At 50.5% G+C, this 17,071-nt stretch overlaps 1 protein-coding gene across 1 annotated transcript; it reads left to right on the forward strand.

The window, feature by feature from the left end:
- The first annotated feature begins 673 nt into the window (after positions 1 to 673).
- Positions 674 to 16,594, forward strand: POLR3D (RNA polymerase III subunit D). The gene is made up of 9 exons (XM_032950130.2): positions 674 to 762; positions 2,048 to 2,262; positions 3,297 to 3,340; positions 12,417 to 12,586; positions 12,916 to 13,037; positions 13,576 to 13,723; positions 14,506 to 14,837; positions 15,666 to 15,821; positions 16,335 to 16,594. Exons 2-9 carry the CDS (start codon positions 2,095 to 2,097, stop codon positions 16,464 to 16,466), a joined length of 1,272 nt encoding a protein of 423 aa, XP_032806021.1. The 5' UTR covers positions 674 to 762; positions 2,048 to 2,094; the 3' UTR covers positions 16,467 to 16,594.
- The last annotated feature ends 477 nt before the right edge of the window (positions 16,595 to 17,071 follow it).

The raw sequence follows: 17,071 nt of genomic DNA on the forward strand, positions 1-17,071 counted from the left end.
CTCTAATTGTGGAATGATTTGATGTTGTCTGCCGGCAGAGTCGCCCTTGACGAAAGAGCTTCACAGCAAATGTCTGACTTCTGATTCTTCTCTCGCACCTCCGGTTAGCACGGTTGGCTACGTACGGTGCGAAAGAAGTTCAACATACATACATTCTGAAAGCAAAACTAAGGGAATAAAATCATCAGTCAGATTCTATCCACTACTGAATAGGTCTCCCCAAATCGCCACCATCTATCGCGATAGCTGTTACATTCAATTACACCAGCCATTCCAAAGTCAAACTACAGCATTTGTATTATTTATTTATTTGTAGTGACTGGCTTATTTTACTCTACTTTGCACACACACACACATCGTGTTGTTGTGCTGTTTGTTGCTGTAACTTGCTGATCCGCCCCGACTGGACATCTGTGAAAAAAACAGCTTCATAGCTCATCGGATTCCTTCTGCAGTTCTCACTAAAGATAACCGGTTCCCGATAGAGATAACCGGTTCTCTCTATATAGAGATAACCGGTTCTCTCTCAATAGAGATAACCGGTTCTCACCGCGGGGTCGTTTCTCATTTCCACGCCGCGCCCGCGCGAAGGGAACTCCGCCGATGTCGTCACCTTCGTTCCGGGGGTTTCCCCATCCAGATCGCGACTTGATTGGCTTAGACCGCCGGGCCGCTCGACCAATCAGAGAGGGCGGAGCTGAGGTTCTTGATCGCCGAACGCGGGCCGCGTTGGAAAGGGGTCTCCGAGAAACTGGGATTGTGGTATGGGCCTCCCGACCACCCCTCCCACCCCTTTTGGAGGGGACTCACATTCACGGCGGGGGACTTGAGGGGAGGGGGTACACATGGAGACCGCGGGACTCGAAAGTCGCCCCTCCGTGATGCTGTGCCGCAATATTCGGACACATGCTGGGCCTAGTCGGCGATGGAGCCTGCCGCGTTGTCTGCTTGGCCCGCCGGGTTCGCCACACTCTAGCCGGTCGAGAGAGGCGGCCGCGCCCAGGAATGTGAAAGCGGTGGTGAGGGAGATGGGGGCAGTTCTTGTCGGTTTGGGCCGATTGCGGGGTTGAGGTCTGTAGTAGGAGGCGACCAAGGTCCCCGCAGAGACGTTCCATTGGCCATAGGTTAAGCAGGATTGACCCTGGCTAGCGCTTAGATAGGCGACAGCCGTGCATACAAGGCGGGGGTGTGTAGGCTGCGGGACTAAGTTGCGAGCAGCATATTTGCAGTGCAGAAACATGCCCGATGGCACTGTACGTGTATGTTCCATCGTGTGTGCGACACCCCGGCCTCGCCAGCTCCTCGCACAGCGTGGCGGGGACCGCGTGAACAACAGCTACGAGCAGCTCGCGTGGGAAGCGCTTACACCCCCCCCCCCCCCCCCCAGTGTACAGGGTTTACAAAAGGGCTGTACTGTATTTAAAAATACATTTCTATTGTTTCACACAAACATCCGCTTGAACTGATGCTTTCCAGCAGGTTTATTTTTGTAGTTGTACATCAAGTTGGGCCGGTTTCGACTTATCTGTATCACCTGGAATTGGCAGTGTAGCACACTTTACGATGGGGTCAAATACACTTTTTTTACGAGCATTATTGCCGATAATATAGTTTTCAGCAGTGGACTGACGACATTCTCGACATGTATCAAGGTAGAGAGGTAAGTAACTACAGGATGTTGAACTTAAATCGCACCGTAAGTAGCCAACCGTGCTAATCGCAATTGGTAAAGACGCGGCCCTGCTGGCGGACAGGGCCCTTCTCGAGGGTGTTTTAGCCTATTCCACGCAGGTCACACGTCTCGAAAGAGATGCGAATACCCACGCTTTACCCCACCACACGCGACCTTCCCAGCGACAAACTGTGGTGGGTCCATTTATACTGCTGGGTGGCCCGATTTGGAACGACTTAATTAACTTGCTCATTGTTTCAACTGCCGCCCCGGGAGATCAAAACGGCGACCTCTGGATTGCAAATCGAGTGTATGGACCATGAGACAAAGTCAGCATTGGAGGTACTAACAGGAAATATCTGTTCCTGCCACCAGAGGGAGCCCGTGCCCTATAGGAGCCGCCTCTACAGAGCGGCGGAGCGATGTCGGGGCCGACGGGATCGGGCGCTGGGGATGGGGCAAAGCCCCCTGCGCCCTCAGCCTCTCCCATGCTGCCCGGCAGGAAGGGCCCCCAGATCGCGGGTGCCCCAACTCCGGGCCGCCTCCCGTCCATCCGCTCTCGAGACCTCACCCTGGGCGGCGTGAAAAAGGTGCCCGGTCCACGCGGCTTCCTTCACACGCGCTGCACCACGTGACTCGCATTGCCGCGTGGCGTGCGTGCGTGTGCGGCCATTAGAGGGCACTGTCCGCTCCTTGGTGAGATCGATCGCGGTTGAGAAGTGCTGGAGGAGTGTTGTGGCAAGCGATTTGGGAGCGGAGCACACGAGTTCTAACCCTAACCAGCCACCATGGCTAGGCTTACTCATAAACCCGACCAACAAGCTACTGGAGCTATTGTTAATCTTTTCTGAACCAATTAATACAACCAATTACTAGCACCAGACCGATTCTTAGCCCGAACCAAGTAGCCAACCGGCCACGAGTCCCAGCCCTAACCCATCTCTATTCCGCAGCAGGACTTTGACAAGAGCCCCTTCTCACATTGCGTGCTGTTTACGGTGTTGGTGTTCCCAGTCCTACCAGCCTCGCGTAAATGGTGTAACGGGTCACTAATGAAGGGCAGAGGTCACAGAGCTGTGCACGAGGTCAGGGTCGTGATTTTCCAATGCCTCCGCCTCCCCACAGCGAACAAACAGGAACCCACCACAACTCCGTCTCGCAATTCCGGGTTTACTACATAATTAGTCTTAAGAAATTCCAACAAAAAATTGTTCTCATTTACCGCCTCTTTTTGATGTATTACCAAATTTTATTATGATACGATATCTATATATTTTTTCCTGTGTTCATAAACATTGACTCTGGAATGCAGACATCCACCTGCCCACACACCCGTTGTGTGTAGGTTGATGTCGAAGCATTCGTGCTCACGCGGGGAGGTTCACGTCCCTCAAATACATGCAGCACCACCGCACAGCTGCGTAAGGCGATTACTCTAATGGGATTTGCGTGCAAGCCCGGGGGCTGCGCGACCTGGATTTGCATCGATCGTCGCCTTTGGGCACTGTAAATAACTCTGCGGGTTCTTGGCGGCGGAGGTTGTCTGGGAGGGCGGCTGGGTTTGATGTCGCGTCCCACAAAACACTCTGCCACCCCCTCCCTTCCGTTGCTTTTCCCTTCACAGAAAACGTTCGCGCCGAACATCCCGGTCCGAAAAGTGAATGAAAGGTGAGAGTTGCTTCTTCCTGTCACTTGCAGGCCAGTGCTGCATTCAGCTTGTGGCGCACAGGGACAGCTGCCACGGGAGGGGGGGTCCCCCTGTCACAGTATAAATAGTCGGTGATAATGCTGCTGCTGTTGCCGCTGCACTGAGCGCGTGGACTCAGCCCTTGGTAAACTCCCTCTTGGGAGTCGCATTGCTCCGGGTTTAACCCTGGCAATCCGGGAATCAGCTGCTGTGACTTGGATGCAAAAACAAAGTAATCGGGCAACTCACCATTCGCTTTTGAGCCCTTGGACCAATGTCACTGGCTTGTTCCGATGCTCTACCCCCCACCACCCTCCCCCCACCTCCCCCTACGCACCCCCCAGCTAAATCTGTATTAGTTTGGCAAAATGGAAAGGTACCGCTCCAACTCTACTGGCTTCGCCTTGCTTTTTAAGGCCACGGTGTTATTGACGATGGCGGCGGCAGCGGCGGCGTGTGTAGCAGCGTGTGAGTTGTTTGTGAGTTTTGCGTGAGTGTAAACTGTGCATGAGAATGTGTGAAAATGTGAGTGAGAATGAGCTGTGTGTGAGTGAGCCGTGTGTGTGGGTGAGCCGTGTGAGCCGTGTGAGAGTGGCCGTAACGAGAGGGACTTCTGTGTTCGTGTGTGTGATGGTGTGGTGATGTGCACTCTGTGTGTGTGATGGTGTGGTGATGTGTGCTCGTGTGTGTAGTTGGCGCAGCCTGAGTGAGGCCTGGTTGGTCGCGCGCGTCGCGCAGCCTGAGTGAGGCCTGGTTGATCGTGCACCTGGTGCGGCCTGGGTGCGGCCTGGTTGGTCCTGCACATGACACTGCCTGAGTGAGGCCTAGCTGATCATGCCCCTGGCGCAGCCTGAGTGAGGCCTAGCTAGATCGTGCGCCTGGCGCAGCCTGAGTGAGGCCTAGCTAATAGTGCACCTGGAGCAGCGTGAGTGAGGCCTAGTTAATCATGCACCTGGCGCAGCCTGAGTGAGGCCTAGGTAATACTGCACATGACAGCCTGAGTGAGGCCGAGTAAATAGTGCACCTGGCTTAGCCTGAGTGAGGCCTAGTTAATAGTGCACGTGGCACAGCCTGAGTGAGACCTAGGTAGTACTGCACATGACACAGCCTGAGTGAGGCCGATTAAATCGTGCACCTGGCGCAGCCTGAGTGAGGCCTGGCTAATCGTGCACCTGGCGCAACCTGAGTGAGGCCTAGTTAATCGTGCATGTGGCGCAGCCTGAGTGAGGCCTAGTTAATCGTGCATGTGGCGCAGCCTGAGTGAGGCCTTGTTAATCGTGCATGACGCACGGCCTGAGTGAGGCCTAGGTAGTACTGCACATGACAGACTGAGTGAGGCCGAGTAAATCGTGCACCTGGCGCAGCCTGAGTGAGGCCTGGCTAATCGTACACCTGGCGCAGCCTGAGTGAGGCCTAGTTAATCATGCACGTGGCACAGTCTGAGTGAGGCCTAGCTGATCGTGCACCTGGCGCAGCCTGAGTAAAGCCTAGTTAATCATACACGTGGCGCAGCCTGAGGCCTAGTTAATCGCGCACATGGCGCAGCCTGAGTGAGGCCTAGTAAATTGTGCACGTGACACTGCCTGAGTGAGGCCCAGCTAATCGTGCACCTGGCGCAGCCTGAGTGAGGCCTAGTAAATCATGCACAAGGCGCAGCCTGAGTGAGGCTAAGTTGGTCATACACGTGGCGTGGCCTGAGTGAGGCCTGGTTGTGCACATGACACTGCCTGGTTGAGGCCTGGCGGATCGTGCACTTGGCGCAGCCTGAGAGAGGCCTGGTTAATCATGCACAAGGCGCAGCCTGAGTGAGGCCTGGTTGACAGTGCACCTGGCGCAGCCTGAGTGAGGCCTACTAAATCGTGTACCTTGCGTAGCCTGAGTGAGGCCAGGTTGATCGCGCCCATGGCGCAGCCTGAGTGAGGCCTAGTTAATAGTGCGACAGACCACAAGCTGTGTTCCTGCCAAGGCGGCATTGCCACGGACCCAAAGCAGTGTTCCTGCCAAGGCAACATTGCCACGGACTCCAAGCCGTGTTCCTGCTAAGGCAACATTGCCGTGGACCCCAAACTGTGTTCCTGCCAAGGCAACATTGCCATGGACTCCAAGCTGTGTTCCTGCCAAGGCAACATTGCCACGGACTCCAAGCTGTGTTCCTGCCAAGGCAACATTGCCACCGACCCCAAGCTGTGTTCCTGCCAAGGCAACATTGCCACGGACCCCAAGCTGTGTTCCTGGAAAACTTCAAGACGGCCAAGCGTCGTGAATGAAGAGTCTCCTGTGTGGGCTTCAGTGGGGCCGTCTGGTCGGGCAGCAGAGACACGAGAGGCCAAGAAACGACATTCCAGTCGTGGGCTGAGCTCAAGGAGGGCTAGCTCGAGCACCATCCTGCGGGCGGGAAAGGAGGTGGTGCAAGCGGTTCAGCCAAGCCCACAACAGCCAAAAATCTGCTGTCCGCGTCTGGGGGGGGGGCGCTGTTCAACCCTAGCACATGGGCGAGAAGCCGTGCATGTGTGACGAGTGCGGCAAGACATTTTCTCGTGCTCGGCCTACAAGTATATATTTTTTTTCTTTTCCACTTGTGTGTTAATCTGTGTTTACCCCGGATATTTTAGAGATGGCAATTCTCCTGCTGTGTATCCTACTGCTGTCCCTCCCGGCCATATCTCGTGCCACACTCAACTCTACAAACAGCTACCCTCGTTACTTTGCGTCCATACTTGTTGCTCGATTTGCCACTACACCTGCTAATGAAACAGCTCATAGCCACTTCTACACTCCATCATTGTATCCTTTTAAACCCTATCTTTGTCCCATTACTTCACCAGCACTCCTTCCAAACTTCATTCTGCTCTTAAAAATAACACCATCTGCGAGCTACTGCTATTCGTCCAAGGTTCGCCGCTCTTCATCCTTTCACAGAAAATACTTGTGCAAACTATTAATTCTACTTTCCTTATTTCTGGGTGGTATTGAGCTTCATCCTGGCCCAAATGAAAAGAACTCATATAATTACGTAGATTTTTCTGGCAGGATAGGTGTTGGTGTTCTACATGTCAACATCAGAGGGCTTGTGATTAAATTAAGTAAACTAAAACTAAAAGTGGCAAATATTGACCCGGACATTTTTTGCCTAACAGAAACATTTCTCACACCTGCCGTCAATGACTTGCAGATTGCGATTGACAACTACAACCTTTTTTGGCTTGACCGAAGATCTTCAGGAGGTGGAATTGCCATCTATGTTCGTAATACTATTGCATGTTCACTAGCTCACTCCTTGTTTAAAAAATGTTGCTTTGAAGGTCTGGCTCTCAGAATAACTCTCCCAAATAATCAACAGATATTGGTAGTGTGCTGCTATCGACCACCTAGTGCAGGGGTCGGGAACCTATGGCTCGCGAGCCAGATGTGGCTCTTTTGATGATTGCATATGGCTCGCAGATAAAACAAAATATTCTCACTTGTTTTAATCCATCCATCGATTTTTCACTGCGCATGTCCTGTTCAGGGCTGCAGGAGCAATTGTCCATTATTTTAATTGGATGATACTGGCCTACGTTTGCCGTTGCTGGGTAAAACAGGTAAACGCCCCCTTTTGAATCAGTCTGAGACTGCGTCTGCTCGGTCATTAGCTCAAAGCTAACCCTTCGACGAAGAAGATGGCGAAAAGAAAAAAAGACGACGAGTATCGTACATTTCAGGACGAATGGACCGAAGAATTTGCCTTTGTGGAGAGAGCGGGTTCTGCGGTGTGTCTAATTTGCAATGACAAAATTACATAGTTGAAACGGTCGAATGTAAAGCGGCACTTCGACACGCGCCACGCTACCTTTGCATCAAAATACCCTGCGGGAGACAGCAGAAAGAAAGCGTGCCAAGAGCTTCTGAGCAGGGTGCAAGCTAGCCAGCAGCAACTCCGCGTATGGACCCGGCAAGGTGACTATAATTCGGCTAGCTTTGCTGGTTCTTTAGCAATAGTGAGGAACGGAAAACCATTCACAGATGGCGAGTATGCTAAAACGTTCATGCTGGATGTAGCCAATGAACTTTTTGATGATCTTCCGAACAAAGACAAGATAATCAAACGGATACAAGACATGCCTCTGTCGGCAAGAACTGTTCATGATCGTACCATCGTGATGGCAAACAAAGTGGAGGAAACGCAAGTGAAGGACATAAATGCAGCGCCGTTCTTTTCTCTGGCTTTGGATGAGTCAACAGACGTGAGCCATTTGTCGCAGTTCAGCGTGATTGCAAGATATGCTGTTGGTGACACACTGTGCGAAGAAAGTCTTGCTGTTCTGCCATTAAAAGGGTCCACAAGAGGTGAGGATTTATTCAAGTCTTTCATGGAGTTTGCTCAAGAAAAAAGTCTACCTATGGATAAACTTCTCTCAGTGTGTACTGATGGTGCTCCGTGTATGGTGGGGAAAAACAAAGGATTTGTGGCGCTTCTCCGTGAACATGAAAATAGACCCATCCTAAGTTTCCATTGCATTATACACCAGGAGGCACTTTGTGCTCAGATGTGTGACAGGAAGTTTGGCGAAGTGATGTCGCTGGTCATTCGTGTGATCAACTTTATTGTTGCCCGAGCCTTAAATGATCGCCAGTTTAAAACACTGCTGGATGAAGTTGTAAATAACTATCCTGGTCTGCTTTTGCACAGCAATGTGCGTTGGTTGTCAAGAGGGAAGGTGCTTAGCCGTTTTGCGGCTTGCCTGAACGAAATCCGGACTTTCCTTGAAATGAAAGGCGTCGGGCATCCTGAGCTAGCCGACACCGAGTGGCTCCTCAAGTTTTACTATCTCGTAGATCTGACTGAACATCTGAACCAGCTCAACGTGAAAATGCAAAGCATTGGAAATACAGTGTTATCCCTTCAACAAGCTGTATTTGCTTTTGAAAACAAGCTGGAGCTTTTCATCACGGATCTTGAAACAGGTCGTTTACTACATTTTGAAAAACTGAGCCAATTTAAAGATGCATGCACAGCAAGTGAGCCCATTCAAAACCTTGATCTCCACCAGCTAGCTGGCTGCACATCCAGTCTCCTACAGTCCTTCAAAGCACGCTTTGGAGAATTTCGTGAGCACACTCGTCTTTTTAAGTTCATCACCCATCCAAACGAGTGTTCACTGAACACAGCCGACCTGAATTACATCCCTGGTGTCTCCGTCAGAGATTTTGAAGCAGAAGTGGCTGACCTGAAGGCCTCAGACATGTGGGTGAATAAGTTCAAGTCACTGAATGAAGATTTGGAAAGAATCACACGACAGAAAGCGGAGTTGGCGAGCAAGCACATGTGGACAGAAATGAAAAAACTCCAACCCGAAGACCAGCTGATTCTCAAAACTTGGAACGCGCTTCCTGTCACATACCACACACTGCAGCGTGTGAGTATTGCTGTATTGACCATGTTTGGATCTACGTATGCATGTGAGCAGTCATTCTCACATCTTAAAAACATCAAGTCCAACCTACGATCACGTTTAACGGATGAAAGCCTCAACGCTTGCATGAAGCTTAACCTCACCAAGTACCAACCCGACTACAAAGACATCAGCAAATCCATGCAGCACCAGAAGTCGCATTAATGGTGAGTGTTATAACAACATTATTTAAAAGAATAAATTCAGAGGCTTATTATACTGACATTTAGTTGAATTCACTTTTAAAATATATTATATGGCTCTCACTGAAATAAATTTCCAAATTTTTTGCTTTCATGGCTCTCTTAGTCAAAAAGGTTCCCGACCCCTGACCTAGTGGGAAGGATGTTGAAGCTGCTTCTGCACTGAGAGAGCTTTTTGGGGGCCTCCCTAAAGGTGAAATAGTTTTAGTGGGTGATCTGAATTGGAATTGGCTAAACCCGCCGGCCGTGGCCACACATTTTGCAGATGAATTTAATCTGTTTCAATTAATAAATGTCCCCACGAGACCCAACCTAAAAAATCTGGGACAGTCATCTCTGCTTGATGTCCTATTGGCAAATGCCCCTCACAATTTCACACTGACTGGTGTTCTGGGTGAGATCAGCAGCCAGACCCAAAGCCTCCCCTGAATTGGTTGTGAAGCACTCTGAGACACTTCAGCACTCAGGCATTTAGTAATGATGCGCTTCACTCGGATATTGACAAGGTCTGTGATATCCCCAACCTGACTACGGCTTGGGAGACCTTCAGGTACACGTTTCTCCAAATTCTTAACAAACATGCTCCGTTGGTTAGATTTAAAACTAAAGGCAACCGCCCACCATGGTTTGCTCATTAAAACTAGGGACAAGGCTTGGGCATGTGCTCAGAAAAGTAATTTGGTCAATGACTGGCTAGAATACAGGATTTTAAGGAATAAATGCATCAAAAAAATACGGCATGCAAAAAATGCCTACTTTTCCTCCACCCTCCTGGAATCACATGGAAATGCCAGGATTTTCTGGAAAACAAATGTATTGAAAAGGCATCCAAAACAGACACTCTGCCCGTTGAGCTTAACCGAAATGGGGAATATTTTTCAGATCCCCCAAAAAAGTTGACAATTTTAACCTTAATTTTTCTGAAGCTGGTAATCTTTTCGATAATGTATTGGGAGTCACCCCTGCTCATGCAAATTCCTACACCCCTGTTCAAACATTAAACGAATTTAGTTTCCAGCCAATCCACAAAAGTAATGTTCTGAAACAACTGTCCTACCTCAAAGGGTCCTCCTCTACCGGAGCAGATAGTATTCCCGTCTTTGGTCTACTAACTGTTGGTCACCTAATATACAAACCTATAGCCCATATTTTCAACCTGTCCATCAAAGAAGCATGAGTTCCTCTAGAATGGAAACATTCCTATGTCCGTCCACTTCACAAAGGGGGCCCTAAAGATGATCCAAATAACTACCGACCTATCTCAATTTTGTCCCCGTTGATGAAAATTTTTGAAAAATTATTGACCTACCAAATTAGCAGTTTCCTGTCCACCAACAATCTACATCTAAAACAATCTGGGTTCCGAAAAATATACAGCACCACATCTGCTGCATTAGACTCTCTGAATCACATTTACAGTAGCTTTGATAATAAGCTATACTGTTCCTGTCTTTTTCTAGACCTGTCCAAAGCTTTTGATACAGTAGACCACAACACCCTGCTTAGTAAACTAATTTGCCTCGGTTTTTCTGAAAACGCAGTAAAATGTTTATAAAATTACCTCTTTTCTCGCACCCAAACTTTATTCACAGATGGTTGGAGGTCATACAGTGTTAAGATAACAAAAGGGGTTCCACAGGGTTCCATCCTCGGCCCCCTTTTGTTCTCTCTTTATGTCAATGATTTGGGCACTTACCTGGATCATTCCAGGGTAAATTTTTTTGCAGATGACACGATACTAATTACTGCTGGCCGCTCTCCGGATGATGTGATTACTCAGCTACAGGGTGACTTCAACAAACTACAACATCAGCTAGGTGCTCTTAAATAGTCCTGAATACCTCCAAAACCAAGGTGCTATGCTTCTCACCAGGACTAAAGCAGGAAGTTATTTTTCCCCAATTACATTCCTTAAATAATTATCAAATAGAGCAAGTCAAGATTTATAAGTATCTTGGGGTCATCCTGGATTCAAAACTGAATTTTGAAGATCATATTGATTATATTGGTAAAAAGACAAAAATAGAAATTGTTTTTTCTGTATCGACACAAGCACTGCTGCTTCCCTCCATTGTTCCGTTTGGAATTGATAAAAGCTACCATACTGCCTCTACTTGACTACTGTGACATCGTGTATAAATCAGCCCCAAGTACTGCACTGAAGAAGCTTGATTCCATCTATAACTCGGCCTTAAGATTTACATTGAACTGCCCATATAGGACTCACCACTATGATCTCTACATTGGGTCAAACTTAACATATCTTAATGTTCGACGGCTTGTGCACCAGATCTTACTTATTCACGTTGTACTTACAAAAAAATCCGCAGACTACCTGCTGGATCTCCTCTCTGTTTCAAAGAACAAATTTGACCTCAGGTCTTTGCTCATTTACCAGCCTCACATTCCCTATTGCCGTACAAAAACTGGAGGAAGGGCCTTTGCTATTGATGCCACTGCTATTCATTGGCGTAAAATAAAATAAAATGTTTTGCTCCGGATGATGCTGCAAAGTATCTGTATTTTGATTTAGCATGCTGATCTTAAAGGTGCATTGAAAAATTTGATACTCCGACTGATGCTTCTGTTGTTGTGGAGAAACTCATGCAGCCAGCTATGGCTCTAGGATTTGGTGTTACGTGTTATTTACGTAGTTTATTGTAAAAATTCGGTCACAGTCCCTATGATCACTGTTACCTTGCAATTATGGCTTTATTCTTTGGTGATTTTCGAAAAGTTTTTTGGTTTGGACATGTTTGTTTTGTTGTAGTACGGAGTTAGATTGATGGCCTTAATCTAAGTTTTCTTGTGGTTGTTGTTGTTTGACTTGCATCCCACTGGGATTTTTTGCACACAGCGTTGGTGTACTGTGCTTTTTTCAGGAATATTTTGCTGTTTTTTCATGGATTTTCTGTTTGCACAGTCACATAGTCACTTTAAGATGTTTTCTTGTTCGTGTTTTTTTGTTTGTTGTGGTTGCACCCGATTCAAGAGCCGAATGGCTCACAGGGCTATACCAAAATAAATAAAAACTCGCTGCAACCGAGCCTGGCAAACTGCAATCCACAATTACGACAGGTCCTAACAAATCTCTCGCAGAATGGTACATCCCATTGTGTTAGAAGTCTCACATTTGGATTTTAGCCAAATTAAACAGAAAACTAAATTTAAGTAATTCGAGTCCAGATTGAGACCATGAACTCACCCTTCCTAAAAACCCAATTTAATCACCGGATGCTGCCTGGATTCAAATCAAGGATCGCAGAGGGTGCCATCTCAGTGCTCAGACCTTTGAGCCACCAGGGCTCTCGATGGCAACCTCTTAAAAGGTCACGACGATCTTGACCAGTGATCCCAGAAGTATCGCGGGGACCGTGCCATGCGCTGATCCCGTGCCATTCCCGTTTGTCACCCTGTCCCAGACCCAGGGAGGAGGGCGGCCCGTCGCCCGGACGTGGCGCCAAGCCGAGGGGTCGCGAGCGAGGCGGCCCCCGTGACGGCCGGGGTCGGGGTCGAGGTCGCGGCGAGGTCATCCAGTCTCACTCAATTTTCGAGCAGGGTCCGGCTGATGGACTGCGGCGCAAGACGGGCGGTGAGCGCGTAGCACGGCTTTTGGAACTTAAGCGCCGGAGTACGGACGAATTCGTGCCTCTCGCCACGATCAACCACAGTGTGCATGGCCACCCGAGTTCGATTCTCGCTCACGGCCACCGATGCCAGTAACGATTACCTGAACCGGTCCTGGGCCTTCCCGATATTGACTCAGCCTCAAATGAGTACAGTGTGTGTGTGTAAACATTACCACTGGGAAGACAAAGGCGGCTGGGTGTGATGCTGGCCACCCACCCCCTGTATCGTGTACCCCAACAGTCTTATTAAGGCTGTACGGGGGACGGGTCTTTGTCTGCGTGTGGCGAGCAGGCTGGGAGGCTGCGCCCAATCCCGCCCAGACTGGCCTCACCCCCATCATCAACATCAAGAAGGAGAAGTGCGAGACGGAGGAGGAGACCAAGAAGTTGCTCAACATGCTGGAGCGAGACGATGTGAGCACAAGACACGCACACACACGCACGCACCGCAAATAGAGCAATCCCCCCGGAGAGCCTTGAACAAGCCGAAGTGCTGTGAGTGAGTACCTATTCAGGCCACCACGACACTCGAGAGGATGGTGTGGGCAGAACCACACCCGGCCGACGTTGTTTCCCCAGTGGCGATGTTTAACGCATCGCACCCGGTACTCCTGTAAAGCTGAGTCAACCGAGGGGAGGCACAGGACCCTCATCCAGCAGTGGATTTACAAAAGTGCTGTACACACAAGTGTACACACATTTGTTGTGCTAACCAAAAGGAAGCACTCGAACGTACAATTGGCATGAATAATGAACAACCTTTTTATTACATCTACAATGAAATTCGTGCATCGTGAGAGCCAGAGTCGATTCTTATTAAATAACTCGACTCGATTAATCGTTACACACTCAACACGTGTCTGGGCCAACTGCGTAACAGCCAAGCATCCACCACCCCATCCAGCCCCCCCCCCGCCCCCTCTAAACGACGATTCCAACCTGTGCGAGTCAGTTCGTCGATGACCCGGGGCTCGTCAACGACCCCGGGAACCTGCCCATCCAGCTGCCACTGTCCCACTCCGGAGACACGTTCCGCGACGAACCCTCCTGCAAGACCAAGGTGGAGAAGATGGAGGTGGACCCGCCGCAGGCCGTCAAAGGTAACCACGGCGACGGAGCTCAGGCATGACGCCTTCATCAACCATTGGGCAAAACCATCCACAGCGGTATCGCCCCCCACCCTCTCTACTGGCAGTCAGGGCGGTTCTGCGTATAGCTCGGACTGCACAGGGACAGCTGCCACCAGGGTGGGGCATCCTTGGTTAGACTTGAGCAGGGCATTGAAGTCATCGATATGAAAAGTGTCACGATGCAAGGTGCTTTAAGTTGCCGACGTTTGACGGTGCCCCATTAAGTGCAAATTCGTATCCTTACGCTCTTATCAGACCCATTAGAGTCGGAATCACATTTTTTTTTTATACTGGAGGAATCCGATAAGCTGTGAAGCTATTTTTCACAGATGTGCAGGAGGGGCATGGGATCAGCAAATTACAACAATAAAGTCAGGGATACATTTTAGACATCTGTCTGGGTCTGCGACCCGGTAAAGATTTCCACACCTGGCACACCACATCCAGTATACTCAATGGCTGTGGTGGCTAACAATCTATCGACGAACCAGGAAATATGTCTGTGCCGGGCACACACCACATCCAGTATACCTCTCGTTATGGGTTGTGGCAACTGGTCATGTGCTATTGAGTCAAACTACTAGTGACCCGGAAAATAAACTGGATTGCTTGGTTTATCAGTTGGCCTCTGAATTGTCCATTGTTCTATTCCCAATTAATCTTCATGAACAATTCCTGATGATGATAATGACGATAGTGGTGGCGAGTCATTTGACGTCTATTCAGCATGGGCCCATTCATCTTCCCCGCAGTCAAACAGGAGCCCGGCACAGAGGTGAAGGATGAGGAGGGACGACCGGTGCTCGCTCCTCCGCCCCATCTCTCCTCATCCGCGCCGATGACGGTGAGCCAGCTGCTGCGCCAGCTTCGCCTGCAGGAGGAGGAGGAGGAGGGCCGCGGGCCCGGCGGTGGCGATGCCGCCGCCGACTCGGGGCTGCTGTTCCTGCAGCTGCCCGACACGCTGCCGGGACAGCCGGCGTCCCGCGGGGCGGGCGACGTGGCCGGAGCCGACGAGCGACCCATCAAGCGGGAGATCAAGACGGAGGACGGCCAGACGATGCTGCTCAAGCAGGAGAAGGCCGAGGTGAGGGCGCTAACCGACGAAGCGGGGATCCGGATCAATGTGCAATTGCGTTTGAAGAACACCGCCGTTTTCACAGCGGTGTTCTTCATTGCAAAGCCCGCGGGCCACTCATGGTGGCGGTGCCTGGTGGCCTTTCGTGTGGCCTCTGACGTGCGGCCCCCGACAATACACAAATATGAAAAGACCCCCATCATGCTGTCAAACCCAATGGTTTCAAATGTGTGGCGGCCCTCAAACTGAAGTCTTATCAGCAAAAGTGGCCCCCCTCTCTGGAAATTTGTAAAAAACACTGGTTTACATGTTGATACAGTGGTTACCTTATATATTTTATTGTTTCTGTAACTAATATCTGTGATTGCACCGTGATTAGTCTATATGGGTAATCTGCCCGAGCCTGACTTTATGCTGCACGGAGTTTATTGCTTGCCATTGATATGTGTCTGTGCAGTTGTTTTGTGCCGATTTCTCTTTGCTTCGTTGCTGTACTTTATTTTGCTTGTTTTGCTTTTGTCATTTTGCTGACAACCCAGATCTCTGTTGCGAATGAGACTGGTCATCGTCCCTTGAGTTATCGCCTGGTTAAACAAAATCAACTTGGCACCAGTGGCCGTTTTATGTACTTAAAAACAAGACAAACTGTGCGTGCGCATGGATAATATTATACGACATCGTGCAACGTGCGATTGTCTTCGGAAGTATTTAGTACGCAGTGCGGAGGGTGAATCACGCGGACGCACGCGCACCTCACCTGGACGCCGGGTCCCACATCCTCTCCCGTTGCTCGCGGCAATGTGGTGCGTGCGTGCATGTGTGTGCGTGCATCCTCAGGAGGCCGGCGGAGAGGGCGATGGTGCCTGCACACTTCGGGACCTCTCCGAGGGCCAGGTGGGGCGGCTGATTGTGCGCGCCTCTGGGAAGGTGCAACTGGTGCTGGGCACCGTCAAACTTGATGTCGGCATGGGAACCAACTGCTCTTTCTTGCAGGTATACGCAGGCACCAGGAGGGAGGGTGTCAGGCAGGCACCGGGAGACACCGGGAGTGCACTGGGAGAGCACCGGGAGGGAGGGCACTGGGAGGGAGAGCGGGAGGGCGGCGCCTTACGCAGTGCCAGTTTGAGGCTACAAAATCCATGCCGGGTTTTTGGTCTCTAGACAACGCGTGCAACTGGTGGATACAACGAGCGACGGGAACGCACCGGCATAGGCGTCATTGTTCGTGCTTTCTCACACAAAGACCCCCACTGGCTCACATGGAGAGCCGTAGGCTTACACAGAGACCCATACTCACAAAGAAACCCATATATTCACACACCCCCTGACTCGCATAGAGTCCCATATGTTCACATAGAGGCCCACATACACCCATATGAAATAAAGTCACTCGCCATAGGTTTCATAGCTTTGCCTTAGCGCTTCCCATACAGAGCCGAGCGGAACTTTGACTCGGTCAAACCTTGCCAACCTCCGAACCTAATGACCTCATCCACCCCCTCGCAGGAGCTGGTGTCGGTGCGCCTGCAGGAGGGGCGCACGGGCGACGCGACGGTGCTGGGCCACGTGTGCCACCGTCTCATCTGCACACCCAACTTCGAGAGCCTCCTTCACGGCCACAGCAGGGTTGGGACCTGACCTGGCCAGGGAGTTGGGACCTGACCTGGCCAGGGGGTTGGGACCTGACCTGGCCAGGGGGTTGGGACCTGATCCTACTGACGGGTTGGGACATTGGGGCCTGGCCTGCTGGTCGGTTCGGGCTGAGCCTGCAGGGTTTCTCACCATTGTCCACAGTTCCACCAATCTGCTCCTTTCGACTACGCTGGGCACTCCCCATGACGAGGACCCATGTGTGTGTGCGCGTGTTTGTACAAAAGCAGATGGTACAAGGAACCAGTTAAGGCAAGTGCTGTTAGTGAACAGATGATAATGTCAGCACGGTGTGCAAGGGGGATGCCACCATGACTGGCTGCCTGTCTTCCCCCCCCCCCACCTACTGTAACCGGTATTAAAGTCGAGCCGAGTCAACTTATGTCACTAGCCACTGATGCTATCCGTGGCCAGGAATCAAACCAAGGTCGCTGGGTTTCGTAACACAGCGTGCTAACCACTGCACCACCGCTCCCGCTGAACGCACATTCTCTGGGTTGCGCTGGACACTGTCAACAAAGATCAGGCGCGTGCAGCCTGTGACACGAATTACTATTTGAACCGAGAAGACTGCAACGAGGTAGACTGGACTC

This window comes from Petromyzon marinus, chromosome 8 (assembly GCF_048934315.1).
Source record: "Petromyzon marinus isolate PM22_M1 ecotype Great Lakes invasive population chromosome 8, UKy_Petmar_22M1.pri1.0, whole genome shotgun sequence".
NCBI classification, from domain to species: domain Eukaryota; kingdom Metazoa; phylum Chordata; class Hyperoartia; order Petromyzontiformes; family Petromyzontidae; genus Petromyzon; species Petromyzon marinus.

Bases quoted from the DNA above. Each gene is read 5' to 3' on its own strand.
- POLR3D (XM_032950130.2), top strand. From the start codon at position 2,095: ATGTCGGGGCCGACGGGATCGGGCGCTGGGGATGGGGCAAAGCCCCCT. The intron at 13,038-13,575 runs GTGAGCACAAGA...TGTGCGAGTCAG, and splicing joins ACATGCTGGAGCGAGACGAT to TTCGTCGATGACCCGGGGCT. The intron at 15,822-16,334 runs GTATACGCAGGC...ACCCCCTCGCAG, and splicing joins CCAACTGCTCTTTCTTGCAG to GAGCTGGTGTCGGTGCGCCT.